At 39.8% G+C, this 13769-nt stretch overlaps 1 protein-coding gene across 2 annotated transcripts; it reads left to right on the top strand.

The window, feature by feature from the left end:
* The first annotated feature begins 4452 nt into the window (after positions 1 to 4452).
* DNAJC19 (DnaJ heat shock protein family (Hsp40) member C19) lies at positions 4453 to 12310 on the top strand. Of its 2 annotated transcripts, none has more exons than XM_075004438.1 (6): positions 4453 to 4557; positions 5841 to 5892; positions 6196 to 6269; positions 6742 to 6818; positions 9962 to 10032; positions 11528 to 12310. In XM_075004438.1, the coding sequence occupies exons 1-6, from the start codon at positions 4555 to 4557 to the stop codon at positions 11596 to 11598; spliced, it is 348 nt and encodes a 115-aa protein (XP_074860539.1). In that variant the 5' UTR covers positions 4453 to 4554; the 3' UTR covers positions 11599 to 12310. The 2 variants fall into 2 exon arrangements, with proteins under 2 accessions (XP_074860539.1, XP_074860540.1); XM_075004439.1 differs by having other exon boundaries at positions 4456 to 4547.
* Positions 12311 to 13769: the final 1459 nt, after the last annotated feature.

Here is a 13769-nt window from a genome sequence, read left to right as displayed (position 1 = left end):
GGGGTACACCACTCTCATGTTTGTTCACCCAGACCTCCTTTTTCCTTCCCAGGCCAGGTGTTGTAGGGAGGCATGGGGGGAAGAGTAGAGTTGCTGCCCTGTGGCACACAAGAGGGGAGGAGAGAACAGGACTTCTCTGAGCAGCTGGGCTCTTTTAGCTCCCTCCTCTCCTCCTGAGAGAATGGTGTTACTCCCTGAGGGGGAAGCTGCCTGCTTTCTGCAGCCTTCCTGAGTGGCTGCTCTTCCCCAGGAGGGGAGGCAGTGAGGAAGCAGACAGCAGAAGGGGATTCCCACAAGGAAATGAGAAGAGGAGTCTGATCTTAATATACCGATCCTGAATTTAAAAAAAAAAATATGGGGAGACTCATAGAGCTCCCAGTCTAAGGAAGAGGGTTTGAAGGGTCATAGTGAATCCCTAAAATAGAAGAGGATGGGAGGATGACATGAGGGAGCTTGTGCAGCAGAATGGAGGGATGGATAGAGCCCAGGTGTGTGCAGAAAACTTGGTCAATAGAAGCTACAATATGTGCAACACTCTAATTTTAATGTTCTTTGCTAAGTTAGTGTATTTTTGAGACAAGATCCTTAACTTAATGTTATTATAAAAAGAAAAATCCTGAGTGTACAGTACCTTTGCCCTTTAAGAGCACAAGCAGCAATTTACATGATTTCCACGTCCAGACTATATTTCCTTGACATGCATACATAGAACTTGACAGTGTAGATATGCCAAAGCAATCTTTTTTCTACAAAATGAACTCTCATTCATACTAAAAATATCAAACAACTTATATCAGAAAATACATAATACAAAGAAATTACCAGTATCTATAATTCTGGAGATAAAACTATTTCATAACAAAAAGCAGTCAAGTAGCACTTTAAAGACTAGCAAAATAGTTTATTAGGTGAGCTTTCGTGGGACAGATCCACTTCTTGACACAAATAAATATAAAACAAGCCTGGAATATGACTGCTGCCCTACCTGTCAGCATGTTCATAACCAATTCTTTTAAGCTAGTGGAAAAATTAATAGTGATATTTTATTAATATGTTCAGATAATAATATTGCAAGCTGTTTTTCTCCTGGGAGACATTAAGGCCTGGTTCTGCTCATTTGCAGCCAGCACATGTATCTTAAGCACTCCAAGAAGTTTCATCCTGTTTAAAATTTACCAGTTTTGGGGGGGAAAAAAATGGAAGGAGGAAGAAATGGAAAATGCCCTAAAATATTATCATAGAACCTTAGAATTAGATATTATTAAAATGGATGTAAATTTCAAAATAACACCAGAAGCCTCAAACACTGAAATCATGGTTTATTTTCTAAAGTGAATTCAGTGCTCATATAAGGCACATGACAACAATGGAACTGAATTTTTCAATTTTCCACAACAAAAGACAGCAGCATTGCAAACTTCTCTATCAGTATGATTCAGTCCTTATTTTAGGCCTCTGATTCTACATCCAGAGATGCACACATGGGAGAGCTTGCAGCACTGGGACCTCAAGCCCAGAAAAAGGCAGTTCAGTCTTTATCCTCCTTTGATAATTAGTCTTGGGTAATACCTAAAAGCCTGCTTACTGTGAGTCCTTGGGAATGCACTCACCATTCCCCTAGGAATTACAATGAGTCTAGCTACTCACTCATCCAGCCCAAACAGCCGCCAGACACCCATGTTTAGATTAGACCACCTTACCTGAGATGAATTTGAAGCAGCACCTCAGAGTAGAATGCTGCTTCACCCCATTACCCATATTTTGAACTATGCAGTATCCAAAAAATTTATTTCATAATAAAACTAGAGAGACCCTCAACTACATATTTGTTGCACGACACTGTATTATTAATGCATGACACTATCTTATTACACATACTCACACACAAGTACCAGACCTACAATTAGCCTTCATTTTCTGATAATCTACAACAATCAAATAACCAAGCTTGTCCATCTGGAAAAAGTTGTTGATTTTAAATTTACAGAGACTGAACTAGTGGTCATTATCATTTGTTGATAGCACAGCAGGGAGAGTGCCATTAAGGTGTAAATTCAGAGTTCTATAGTAATGCATCTGAAACAAAAAGACTGATGGAAGAAAGAAAAAAGTCATAGAAAAATGGGATAGTCATAGGCAGAGGGAAAAGAATTACCACAAATAAAAGAAATAATCAGAAAAGATTAAATATATCAGCTCGAGAGGCCAAAGAGAGCAAAAAGATAAAAACGAAAGGGGCACATATTAAAAAAAGGAAGGAAAATGTATCTGCCTTTCAAGACAAACGAATTTGGCATTTGAAAATGATGACAGTCTATTTAACCTAGATCAAGACTGACGATTTTCCAGGGTTCAATTCTGCACTTCTAGTGTGAAATCAAACTCTCAGTGGTCACAGTCAACCCCTGTACTGCTCTCGAGATGCAACGAGTAACAGAGGTTGAAGGGAGAAACTCTCCTGTTGATCTTCCCCTGTAAAGACAGACAAGTTGGCTGAGCGCAGATACATTGATTTTAACCATGCAGTTGGTGTAGCTAAAATTGTGTACCCATGGTTGACTTTCTATGTCTAGTATAGATGTAACCTAAGAACGGCCAGATGTGGTCAGACCAATGGTCCATCTAGCCCAGTTTCCTGGCTTCTGGCATTAACCAATGCCAGGTGATTGAGAGGGAATGAACAGAACAGCTCAATTATTGAATATTGTTGCTCTTCAGTCTCAGCATCTGGCAGTTGGAGACTCAGAGATAGTCAGCCCATGGGATTGTATTCCTGATTACCCTGTGAGTGCAGGAGACTGGACTTGATACCCAGTTAAGGTCCCTTCCAGTTCTATGGGATCTGTGTATCCAGCACTGCAATGTCAATTTCTGGATTTAATATTAAAGAGATTGTGCCAGGTGCTTTAAATTTCTATAGCACTTCTCAAAAAGTGCAATCCTATGTTCAAAGGATTACCCTTTGTGTTCCTGAATTCTTAAAGATCTGGAACTATTCTACCCTCTGGGGGTAATGCATAAAACTAAATTTTACTGTAGTTGAACATCATTGTGGAGACAAATTAACTGACATGACGGTGACCGTAACTTTAACATCTCTGAGGACCAGAACAAATCCTCTTCATCAGTGTCAGCTAACTCATGGAATCATGATTAGCCAACATCATTGTGAACAGGATTTGTCCCATCTATACTGGCCAGAAAATCCTTGTCAGCACTCTCAGTTTCTTTCTAAATGATATTTTGTGGTGAAGATAACCCTTTTATCACTCATTTTCTGGCGATGTGTACATATAGTGCCACTGAGATCCTTATAGCAGTGTTTCCCAAAGTATGGTATGTATATCACTGGCAGTACGCGACAGGATTTCAAGGGGTACACAGCAGAAAATAAATTACCAAAAATCAGGAGATAAGCACTGGAAGGGCACTGGGAGAGGGGGTATGCTCATAAGGCTGAAGTCCTGAAAGGGATACACAAATGATTTACGTTTGGGAAACACTGCCATATAGAGATTGAGTCCACTGATGTGAATAGCAAAACTTGGAATTACTTCAGTATTAACAACGTACGGCCAATATATTATCATTTCAGTAGGTTTAACACTAAATAAAAACTCCCACTCTTATACAGATGAGAGCTTGCACAAACATTTAGGCCCTGAATGGTACTATTCAATGTGTATTAAGTTACATTCTTAGTGTTTCATAGAATATGCATCTATCTGAGCCTGAAATTATGTATTTTTTGGGAAAAGCAGCTGATCTATTTTAGAGGGCTTAAACAAATATATTGACCAGCCTCACTACATTTTTGTAAATAATCAAAAATAATTCAAACCTGACTTCTCTTGACATGTAAATTCAGGGCAGTAATTTCCAAAGCTGATTAATATGCTGGAGAGTAATTTTCTTTAAAATAACCAAGACACTTATTTAAAACACACATTTTTCCTGAAGGGGTGAGGGGGTGAAAGGGAGACAGATGTGTGCAGGAGTAGCACTGAGAACACGAAAGGTGAGCCTCTTGCTCCCCAGCCTCACTAGTCAGTAACACTGTCTGGGGTGCTCCCACTCCTTAGGTTTCACCCTCCCTCACCAGCGTTACTGTGATTCTCTCCTGCAGACTAGCTGGCTCCCTACTTCCAGCGTGCAGCCTCATCTCGAGCTGCACTTGCGCAGTCTGTGCCCTCCTCGACCTGGCAACTCCTCATGTCAGTACCAACCCCATCTCCAATAGGGCATTACTCAGTCTGGTCCCCTCCTTCCCCTCCTCATCTCCAACCCGGCGCCCCCAGTCCGTGGCCCCCGCACCATCTCCAGCCCTACACCCCGCCGGGCTCAGTCAAGGCCCAGCCAGCTCTAGGCCCCCTCACCGCGCAACGCTCGCGCTCCCACCCCTCCGCCGGCTGCACTTTACGACAGGCCCCAATGCCCCGCACCGGCGTTACGACGCGGCTCTGGTGCCGTACGGCGAGCCGGGGACGGCGGGGCCTGTCCGTGTCCGCTCCGGCCGCCGCCCGCCTTCAGGAGCGGGGCTCCGCCGGGTCAGTCATGGTGAGGGCGGCTCCGGATCCCTCCGGCCAGGCAGGCGGGAGCGAACAGGTCCCTAGGCTGAGGAGGCGGGAGCAGCCCTTAGCCCTGCTTTGAGGCGGGGCGGGCCGGACCTGGAACGGAACGGAGCTCGGCCTTCTTGACCCCGTGGGCGGCTCAGCCGCTGCCGGGAGTGCGCCCGAGAGCGCACCTGCCGGGGCATGGCAGGGACCCCGCTAAAAAAGCTCTTATCCCAGCCGGGCTTTTTCCCGCCGACCAGGTGTAGGCTCGGCAGGTGTAACTGTAGCCACCCTAGGGGTTAGAGCCGTGCCACTGCTCCCCGGGACAGGTAGACCCGTGCAGAATCTGTGTGCGGACCAGGTCTCGGGGTTTGCAGACGGGTTGGATTTTAAAGGAGCTCATTGCCTTCAGTGGCTTTCCTCGTCCATTTAAAATTAAGCGAGTCAACAAAACTATAGTGCACTACAGTCTTCTGCTGGCGGAGCTGTGTCGGGGTGTTTTGGACTGGGACTTAGGACAGACCTAGCTGTGCCGGCAAAAGTGTGTGGTGGAGATGTAGTGAAACCAACAAAACCATACTTTTGCTGGGGAAGCTGGTTTGGGTGTGTGTGTGGAATAAGCTGCTGCAGTGAAAGCACCGATTTGCTGGTGTAAGATGTAATCTCACATTTGGAGCACTTTGCCAATGTAATATACTGGAACACCTATACTGGTTAACTACACTTGGGATAAATATGGCTGTAGAAAATGCAGTTTGTCAGCTGTTGCACAATCAGCTCTTTTCCACACTAGTGGCTTTTCTTATCTGTTGATTTTCAATAATTGAACAACGTAACTATAATTGAGAATATTCAGACATATTGGATGTCCCGAATCTTTGGATAACTGAGACTAAACTGTATGATATTCCTGAAGCATTTTTAATGTTGGAACTCATAGCATTTTATCAATACCAATTAAGCCAAAAATGCATTTGTGCTCAGTGGAACGTATGTTTCAGTGAATATAGCCGTATAGGATAACTGAAACTTTTCTGTTTTCAAGAGTATTAACCATTCCACCTGTAATTTTGAAATACAGTAAGAAAGCCTTTAAAAGCTATCAGCCAATGTGTACAAGTTAACTATATCCATCTATTATGTTGCAGTTAGTGTTTTTTGTCATAGTTGAAGCCATTTTAATTTTAATATATATTTAATTAAGCTGACTATAAAGATTTGGTTTTTTTTCATTTTTATTAATCAATTACTCTTTCCACCTTACCCTGCTACTGCTCCTGCACCCAGGCTGGCACTGTGATAGCAGTTGGTCTGACGATAGCTGCTGCTGGATTTGCAGGTTTGTCTTGGGTGTGAGGAGTCTAACAGTGGGTTGTACTTTTCATTGGCTGCTTTAATAATGGGTAGTGTAAAATATACTATCAGTTCAGAATATGACACACATACTGTATTTTGAGGGACACATATAGGGGAGTGGACTGACTGAACTGATTGCAGCCAAAAAAACACCCTACATTTTTATCTTAGTCAGTCAAAAACATTTTTCCTACATACTAATCTGAAAGTAAATTATTGTAATAAATTTGTAAATCTGCATGAAATTATGCCTTTCATTCTCTTAATGTTAGTTATTATCTTTAAGGTCGTTATGTGTTACAAGCTATGAAGCAAATGGAACCACAAGTAAAACAAGCCCTTCAGAATCTGCCAAAATCTGTAAGTTTTGTTTCATTCATAGTACTTTTTTAACCTATGTTAAATATTTTTTCTGTGTGTAAGTAGCTTCATTTGGTCCCCAGTGAGAAATTCAATATACTCTGAGATAGAGACAGAATAAATTGTCATCACAGCTGTACAGTATTACTGATTGTTGCTGGTAAATTGGGACAGAATATCTCCAAATTGAATGTATAAAACAATATCACATATCTCAACCATTCTACTGTAGGATAGTTTCAAATTAAGATGGTCAATTTGGCAACTCTGCTAAACAGTTGAGTAAATAATGAAATTAAGTTTTGATAAAATTTAATGATAACAGTTCATAAGAAACATTCTTGTAATTTTATAGACAAGAAAGCTCTGCAGCTATTAAAGAAGAAATGATGACCTCTTATTTATCTCCAGCATTTTATAATTCACATTATTTTGCCTGTCAGTTTCCTTACTAAAGCATCTTCTATTTCAGGCCTTCAGTGGTTATTACAGAGGTGGATTTGAACCCAAAATGACCAAACGAGAAGCAGCTTTAATATTAGGAGTGAGGTAAAAAAAATCATTTGAATTAAAAATGTAGGATGCAGGAGAGAATATAGCACTAACCGGGTGAAGATCAAGTGACTAATTTTTCAGAGGTACTGAATCCTTAAACTCCATTACTTCAGCATCTGAAATTCAGTGCCAAGTTAAATTAAGAAAATTTATCATAATGCTGCTTCTACTTAGCTCATTTTGCATGACTGGCTACCAGGTTTTTCTAAGGTAGCATATATTAGATTGATTATACTATATTGTGCAAAGAAACATTAATTTGTAAAAAGCCATTTCTGACTGAGGATTGAGTGTTAAACCACATTTTTGTATTGCATTTTTAACTTGCTTTAACACTCAATTTAACTTTTATGTTAATAAAAATTGTCTCTGTGCCTTTATTTCAAAGCATGGACTATGATATGTTTAGTCTTTCAGTACGAAAATAATGTTTTTTGTTCAGACACATTGATACAGTGAATGACTGGTGGTTGTGTGGCCCTTCACTAAATTTTGGGAGGAATGATTTTGGTTTTGACTGCAGAAGTTCTTAGGAACTGTGAAGGGACAGTCCTATTCTGAAATTGTTTCATTTGAAGATTGAAGACTGTCTGGTTTTTAGAAAGCCAGACAGCTGCAAAGCCTTCAGATGTGGCTATCCTCTTTTGTATAGTCTGGAAATGGCTGTTAGTGCATTATTAGCTAATATATTTGGTGACCTTTGAAGCTGGCTGTCATCTGTTTTGTAACTGACAATGGAGAAGCTCTTAACTGCAGTAATCATAGACACTTTAAAACAGTGGCTCCTGTTCCTACCACGGGGAGCAGAGAGGGAGTTCTATCTAATCCTGCATTGCCCCTATCTCTGACCCTGGCCTCTGTCCCTGACCGTGGCTCTAATTCCAGCATTGGCTCAGTTTTGCTCCCAGTTCCAGTTCTGGCCATGGCCCCTGACTTCAGCACCATGGATTGGGGATGGGCAGATTACACTAGGAGCAAGGAGGGAGTCACTTAAGAAGTTTGGGGGCCACCTCTTTGAAAACTGCCTCAGGGAAGTGATCAGAACTACTTGCATGTCTTAGATTTGAGATAAAATTTTCAAAAGTCCTTAAGTCCTATGTAGGCATGGAGCCGTACAAGTACCATTGATTCTCACTGGGGTTTAGGTGCTCAAATCAATGGGAGTTAGGCTTCTACATACCTTTCAGAATCTGGGCTTAATGTGCTTTTTCAAATTTTGCCCTTGGCAGTTAATTCTTTTCACTTACTTGACATAAACCCTTGTATTTTGGGCAGAGCATAGGTCATCTAAAAGTCTTCACTTCGCGCTATCTCGAGACTAAGCTTCTAGCTGACCACAGGAGTACCAAGTTGTTGTCCTTCAGTCTCAGTAGATGTTGTCCGGGATCTTCCTCTTTAGCGTTTTCCTTGTGGGTGCCAGTTTAGAACTTGACAGACTATGCTAGATGATGGTTTTCTGAAAGTGTGGCCTAGCCATCCCCGCTTTCTTCTCTGGATTTGAACATCGTGGTTTTTGTCCTGCTCTGTTCTGAAATTCTACATTTGTGACCAAGTTTTGCCATTTGATATGAAGGATGTACCTCAAGTCTTGGTTTATGAATGTCCGTAGCTTGCAATTTGAAAACTTTTTCATACACAATGTCTCGCATCCATACAAGAGCACACTCTTCAGATTTGCATTGAAGACCCACAGTTTTGTCTTCACAGATATTTGTGATCTCCATATGGGACAAAGAGTCTTGAATGCAGCTGATACTTTCCCCATTTTGGCATTGATACCCCTGTCTGTTCCTCCATCTTTGCCCATAATACTCCTCAAATAGGTGAACTGCTCCACATCTTCAAGGTCATCCACTCCCAGTGTGGTGGTGATGATGTTGTACTGGTTGATCCTCAGTGTCTTGGTCTTTCCCTTGTTCGATCCAGTCCAGTCATTGAGGCACTTTTCACTAGTGTTGAGACCTTTTTTTGTATGCTTTCATGTTGGTGTGAAAGAGGGTGACATTGTCAGTAATATCAATGTCTTCTAGCTGAAAAGTGTTCACTGAATGCCTGTTGATGGCCATCTATTTCCTGCTCACGATCCAGACAATCCTGATCATGAACAGGAAAGGTTACAATAGGCACCCTTGTTGTGCTCCTGAGAAGATGCTGAAGGATTCTGTCAAGATGGCATTATGAATAACTTAGCATATCAAGGTTTCTTACACTGAATAGATGAGATTAATAATTTTGGATGGGATGCTATGGTGTTGCAGCTGTTTCCACAAACTGTCTGTCAATGCTGTCAAAGGCTTTTTCTGAAGTCTATGAAAGTAATGTTTATGGGGTAGTTACACTCTGTGATCACTCTGAGAGTTGCTATTTGGTCAGTACAAATCTTTTGCTTCACAAACTGGCCTCTTCTTCCCTGAGATGTATGTCAGTTTCTGTCTTTGTTCTCTTTTGCTGCTCCAGACTTGCATCTCATTTGATCCTCCTAGTGGCATAAACCTGTGACACTATGCCTTATAAGAATATGCACTATTTTTATCCTATCTTATGCTAGAGGTTCCATCAGACGTTGTCTCCATTTTGCTAGGTACTATGTACATAAAGGACTCATTCTCTCTCCCAAAAAGCTTCAGTCTCTGTGAAAATACTAAGAATTGAAGTTTAGTAAAGGAAAACCAAACAAGCAGGCAATCATAATTAACAGTTTAGGGATTTACATAATTGGTTATGTCTCAAAAACTCTTTAGCATGTTACCTGATTAAAGCCCTGTAAGCATTTGTGTGTCTGTTTTTTCACTTTCAAATATGACTGAATTTCGAAGAAATAAGACCATGAAAAGATGTCATGCTCCTTTTGACAGTTCTGCAGTAGCAGTTGGCCCATATCGCTCAGTGAACTATTAAAAAATATTAATTTTGCCAATGATGGACTGAAGATGTTGAACAGAGCAGCAACAGGAGAAAAAAAAACTGCAGTGGAAAATTGCTTTCTAATTCCTTTACTTACTGTGAGCAATTGTAGTACCAGAAGTTATTTTTAGTATTTGCTAATTATTTTCCTAATTTTGCATTTTTTCTGATTGTGTAATATTTTAATAATTCCTTCAAGTCAGGTTACCTAACCATCTGTCTTTTTAAACTAGCCCTACAGCCAATAAAAGTAAAATTAGGGAAGCTCACAGACGGATCATGCTTTTGAATCATCCAGATAAAGGTAGGTAAAACCAGTAGGGATAAGTCCAATTTGAAATAAACCAATTACTGTCCACCTACTATGTTGTTGTCCCAAATGAAGGGAATCAGGGTAATGAGAGATCTATATAGGTACATGATTTGTACATTAGCAATAAAGAAAAATTTAAAACTTGCCTGCAAATAAATGCATCTAAAGATACTTGGGTCTTTGTCTATTCAGAGGTCCCCTGCTCAGACATTTAAATGCTATTAAGACTAATAGGTTCAGCAAATTCTCATTTCTCACTACCTATCATCTCTGCATTGAATTACCACGTAAAGAAAAAAAGGCCTTTTCAGTGAAAGCCCACAGTATAATTATACAGCTGCTCCAATGCATGAAACGCCTGTTAGCTTGGAACTGGGCCTTCAGATTCTTCAGAAAGAGCAAATAACTAAATATGTGTTATTGCTACTTGTGAATTGCTAAGGGTGAGATTCAGTTAAATTCATAAGCGCGTAGTTAACTTTAAATAATGTAAGTACTCCCATCTCTTTTCATCATAGCACTTAAATCCCATTGACTTCAATGAATACAAATCATGTCCTTTACTGCTTGGCAAATTGGGACCTTTAGTCTTGATTTAAGAGAGAAACTGGCTGCCCTGAAGTCAACGTGAAACTTCCCATCCACTTCTTTGCCTTCTTCCTCTTCAAATAACGCTGGTTATGAGGACCTGCTTGAACCTCCAGCAGAAGCAAAATCAAGTGAATTCTTAGGCATATGAAGTTTAGTAATGTGCATTCGAAGGAGTCTCTTAATATTGCCCCCCACCCTTTTTTTTACAGCAACTAAAGCAAAGAATACTGATCTTAGGAAGCAGTCCTTGATACTCTTAACAGGGTCTATGCACCTTTTAATAGGTGATCAAATTAATTTTGGTGCTTTTACAGTACATCAAACTGGAGGGATTACATAATGCTTAATCTACTAACCACCTGTATTTTTTGCTTCATCATTATTCCAACAATACAGAGGCTTGGGTCAGGCCCTGCTGAATTACACTGGTTCATATGTGGACTCTAGCTTTACATAAAATGTGCTGGAAACATCCTAAAGATTTGGAAAATAGTTCTGCATACTGCTCTAAAACCTTGGTGACCCTATCATGAAATTCACTTCTTCATACACACCTAGGCAAGAGACCTAATAGCATTTAAGTTTTGTCTATGCATGAATGATTCAAGAATAGTTATTCTGGAATCATTGTTCCTGAACTCTGTGGAGAGAGATTGCACAGTGATTGTCATCTTCTTGTGAAGCTTAATCCACTTTATTGGACTAAGAGCTTGTTCTTTTACCCCACGTGTAGACAAATCTTAAGTATTCTGCAACTTGTCAAATATCACTTGTCTATTTCTTTGAACACATGAATTCACGCTTTTTTCCCCTACTGGTACTATTAAGCCAAAATTGGGCAATAATGTAATAAAGTAGAAAAAGACTTTTTGTGACAAGACTTTTCTTCTTCTAGGTGGTTCTCCCTATGTGGCAGCCAAAATCAATGAAGCTAAAGATTTACTGGAAAGTCAAGCTAAGAAGTGAATGTGAAAATTTAGTTGTAAACCAATTATTTAGTTTATGTATATTAATATCAATTTTGATGACTGATCCGAGGAAAGTTGACACCAATGTTTTTGATTTGTTCAATGATGCTTGAGAACTAATGCAAGAAACCGTATCTCCTCCACTGCTAGCCCCATATTGATTCCATCATGCATATCCTGTTTTGGGGAGTCCAGGAACTCTCATAATACTTTTTTCAAGTGATTCTAAGCCATTATCTCCAGTAGTAATACAATTTACCTCTAATTTGAAGTACTTTTCCTAGAATGAAATGGGAAATACTAAGATTTGGGCTGGCTAATTTATATGCATTATAGGTAAAGAAGCAGCCTGACAGTCCTAAGCACTCTAATTACAAATTAGCACTCTGATGATGTATTTCTGGTTAACTAGGTACATCTGTTTGAAATTCATGCTGCTATGGTTTAATATCCTAAAGTTAGCAAGATGATACTGATAAGAGAAAAAGCTGGGTTGAAACAACCTGTTCAGAAAAATCATGGGGATTTATTTGCACAATGGGAATAAAACCTTTAGAAATTGTGTACTGAAGTTTCCTGTAAGAATTTGTATTAATTTTCAAAAACAAGTTGGACATAGTGCTATTGATTTGTCTCCACTTTTTACTTTGACATTGATATCATTATTTTTACTAATTCCACTGTATTTAAATAAAAACATTTGTCATAAGTGCTAAAATTCCATAATATTTGTTTTACAGTATATGGTGCTTAGGTCTTATTCTTTTATGATCTGGTACTCTTAGGATAACACTGAAGTTTATAGTGTAACATTGAAAGTGGGAATTTTAATTCTATGAGCTTTTAAGATAGAGGCTTAGATTCAATACTACAAGTGCAATTTTTTTTCAGTGAAATTGTGAAGTTCTTCCACAAATTGTTTAGAGGTGGACCACCATTCATGCAGTTTAGCTTTTCTCAGTGTTGTAATAAAGAACTGAGGTCTTGAACGTCTCCTGGGGTCTTTCTAACCCCAATCTATAAATGTATGCCTGTGTTTCATTGTATACAAGGTGAACCTCTCTAATCCAGAACACACTCATCTGGCAACACCTGTAATCCAACGTGATTTTATTTAGTTGCATGTCCACTTATAGGTGTGGCCAAGTTTACTGTGGTCCACTAAAGTTTGTTTCCAGTCAGCAGTCCTGGCTCTGTGTTCTGCACTGTTGAGTTGTAATTTACCCCTAAGTATCTTCCAAGAGCCCACCAGGCAGTAGAAGTGTTGGTAAGGTGCTAGACCAGTAGTTCCCTAACTTTTCATTAGTGTGGACCCCCATTCAAGCGAATGCTAGCTATTAGGTACACTTCATTAAATGAAAAAGGAAACCACAGCATAGATTTTTGGACAGCAGTTAGACATTACTGAAAGATGTTTAAATTTAAAAGTAGATTGATTTTGCAATTTAGAACTTATTTTCTAGGTCATTTTTCTCATTTTTTCAACAGGCTCCCAGTTGGGAACCACTGCTCTAAGATGTAGCCCAAACAAAAATGTTATTGGTGCTGAGATGTTCCTTTGTGTTTAACATTTCTTCCTTATGTCCAGGATCACATTTCTATGTGTCATAAAACCAAACATCAGATGAATTCACCTTGCTCCATTCACCAGTGTTGTCATGACCACCAACTTCCCAGTTATTCCAGTTTACTTTAGAATCATTTTTGACTGCATACTTTCCTCCCCAGACAACTGCACTGCCACTGAAACCTGGCCCTTTGTTTTCAGTTTGTTTTAGCAGGAAAAAAAATCTATCCCTCCACCTGAAATGCATACCTATATTTTGGTTGTCTCATGCCTTGACTGCTGTAGTCTCTTTAGTCTCCATGTTTCCTATCTCAGCTCTAGCAATACAAAATGCAGCCGTTCAAATACTGTTACCCTATGCTCACAAAGGTAGGTTCCATATAGTCTTCTCTTTCAGGGCTCTATACCACCCTACCTACACTGGTGCCCTCCTTGCTTTTTATTTTTCTGCATCATTTCTAGTTCTTATCAGTATTACCTCTGTATCAGGAATGGCCTTCCTTATTCTTAGACCTAGTCTATACATTAGGGATCACAGTCACTTCCAGATACGCAATTCTAGCTACACCACTAATGTAGCTAGAACTGACATATCAGGATCA

This window comes from Carettochelys insculpta, chromosome 10 (assembly GCF_033958435.1).
Source record: "Carettochelys insculpta isolate YL-2023 chromosome 10, ASM3395843v1, whole genome shotgun sequence".
NCBI lineage: Eukaryota > Metazoa > Chordata > Testudines > Carettochelyidae > Carettochelys > Carettochelys insculpta.
The sequence above is the reverse complement of the archived record's forward strand: the minus strand, read 5'-3'. Positions and strand labels throughout refer to the sequence as shown.

Excerpts from the sequence above, each read along its gene's own strand:
- DNAJC19 (XM_075004438.1), top strand. Across the intron at positions 5,893-6,195 it reads AGCTGCTGCTGGATTTGCAG|GTCGTTATGTGTTACAAGCT; the intron begins GTTTGTCTTGGG and ends ATTATCTTTAAG. Across the intron at positions 6,270-6,741 it reads TTCAGAATCTGCCAAAATCT|GCCTTCAGTGGTTATTACAG; the intron begins GTAAGTTTTGTT and ends CTTCTATTTCAG.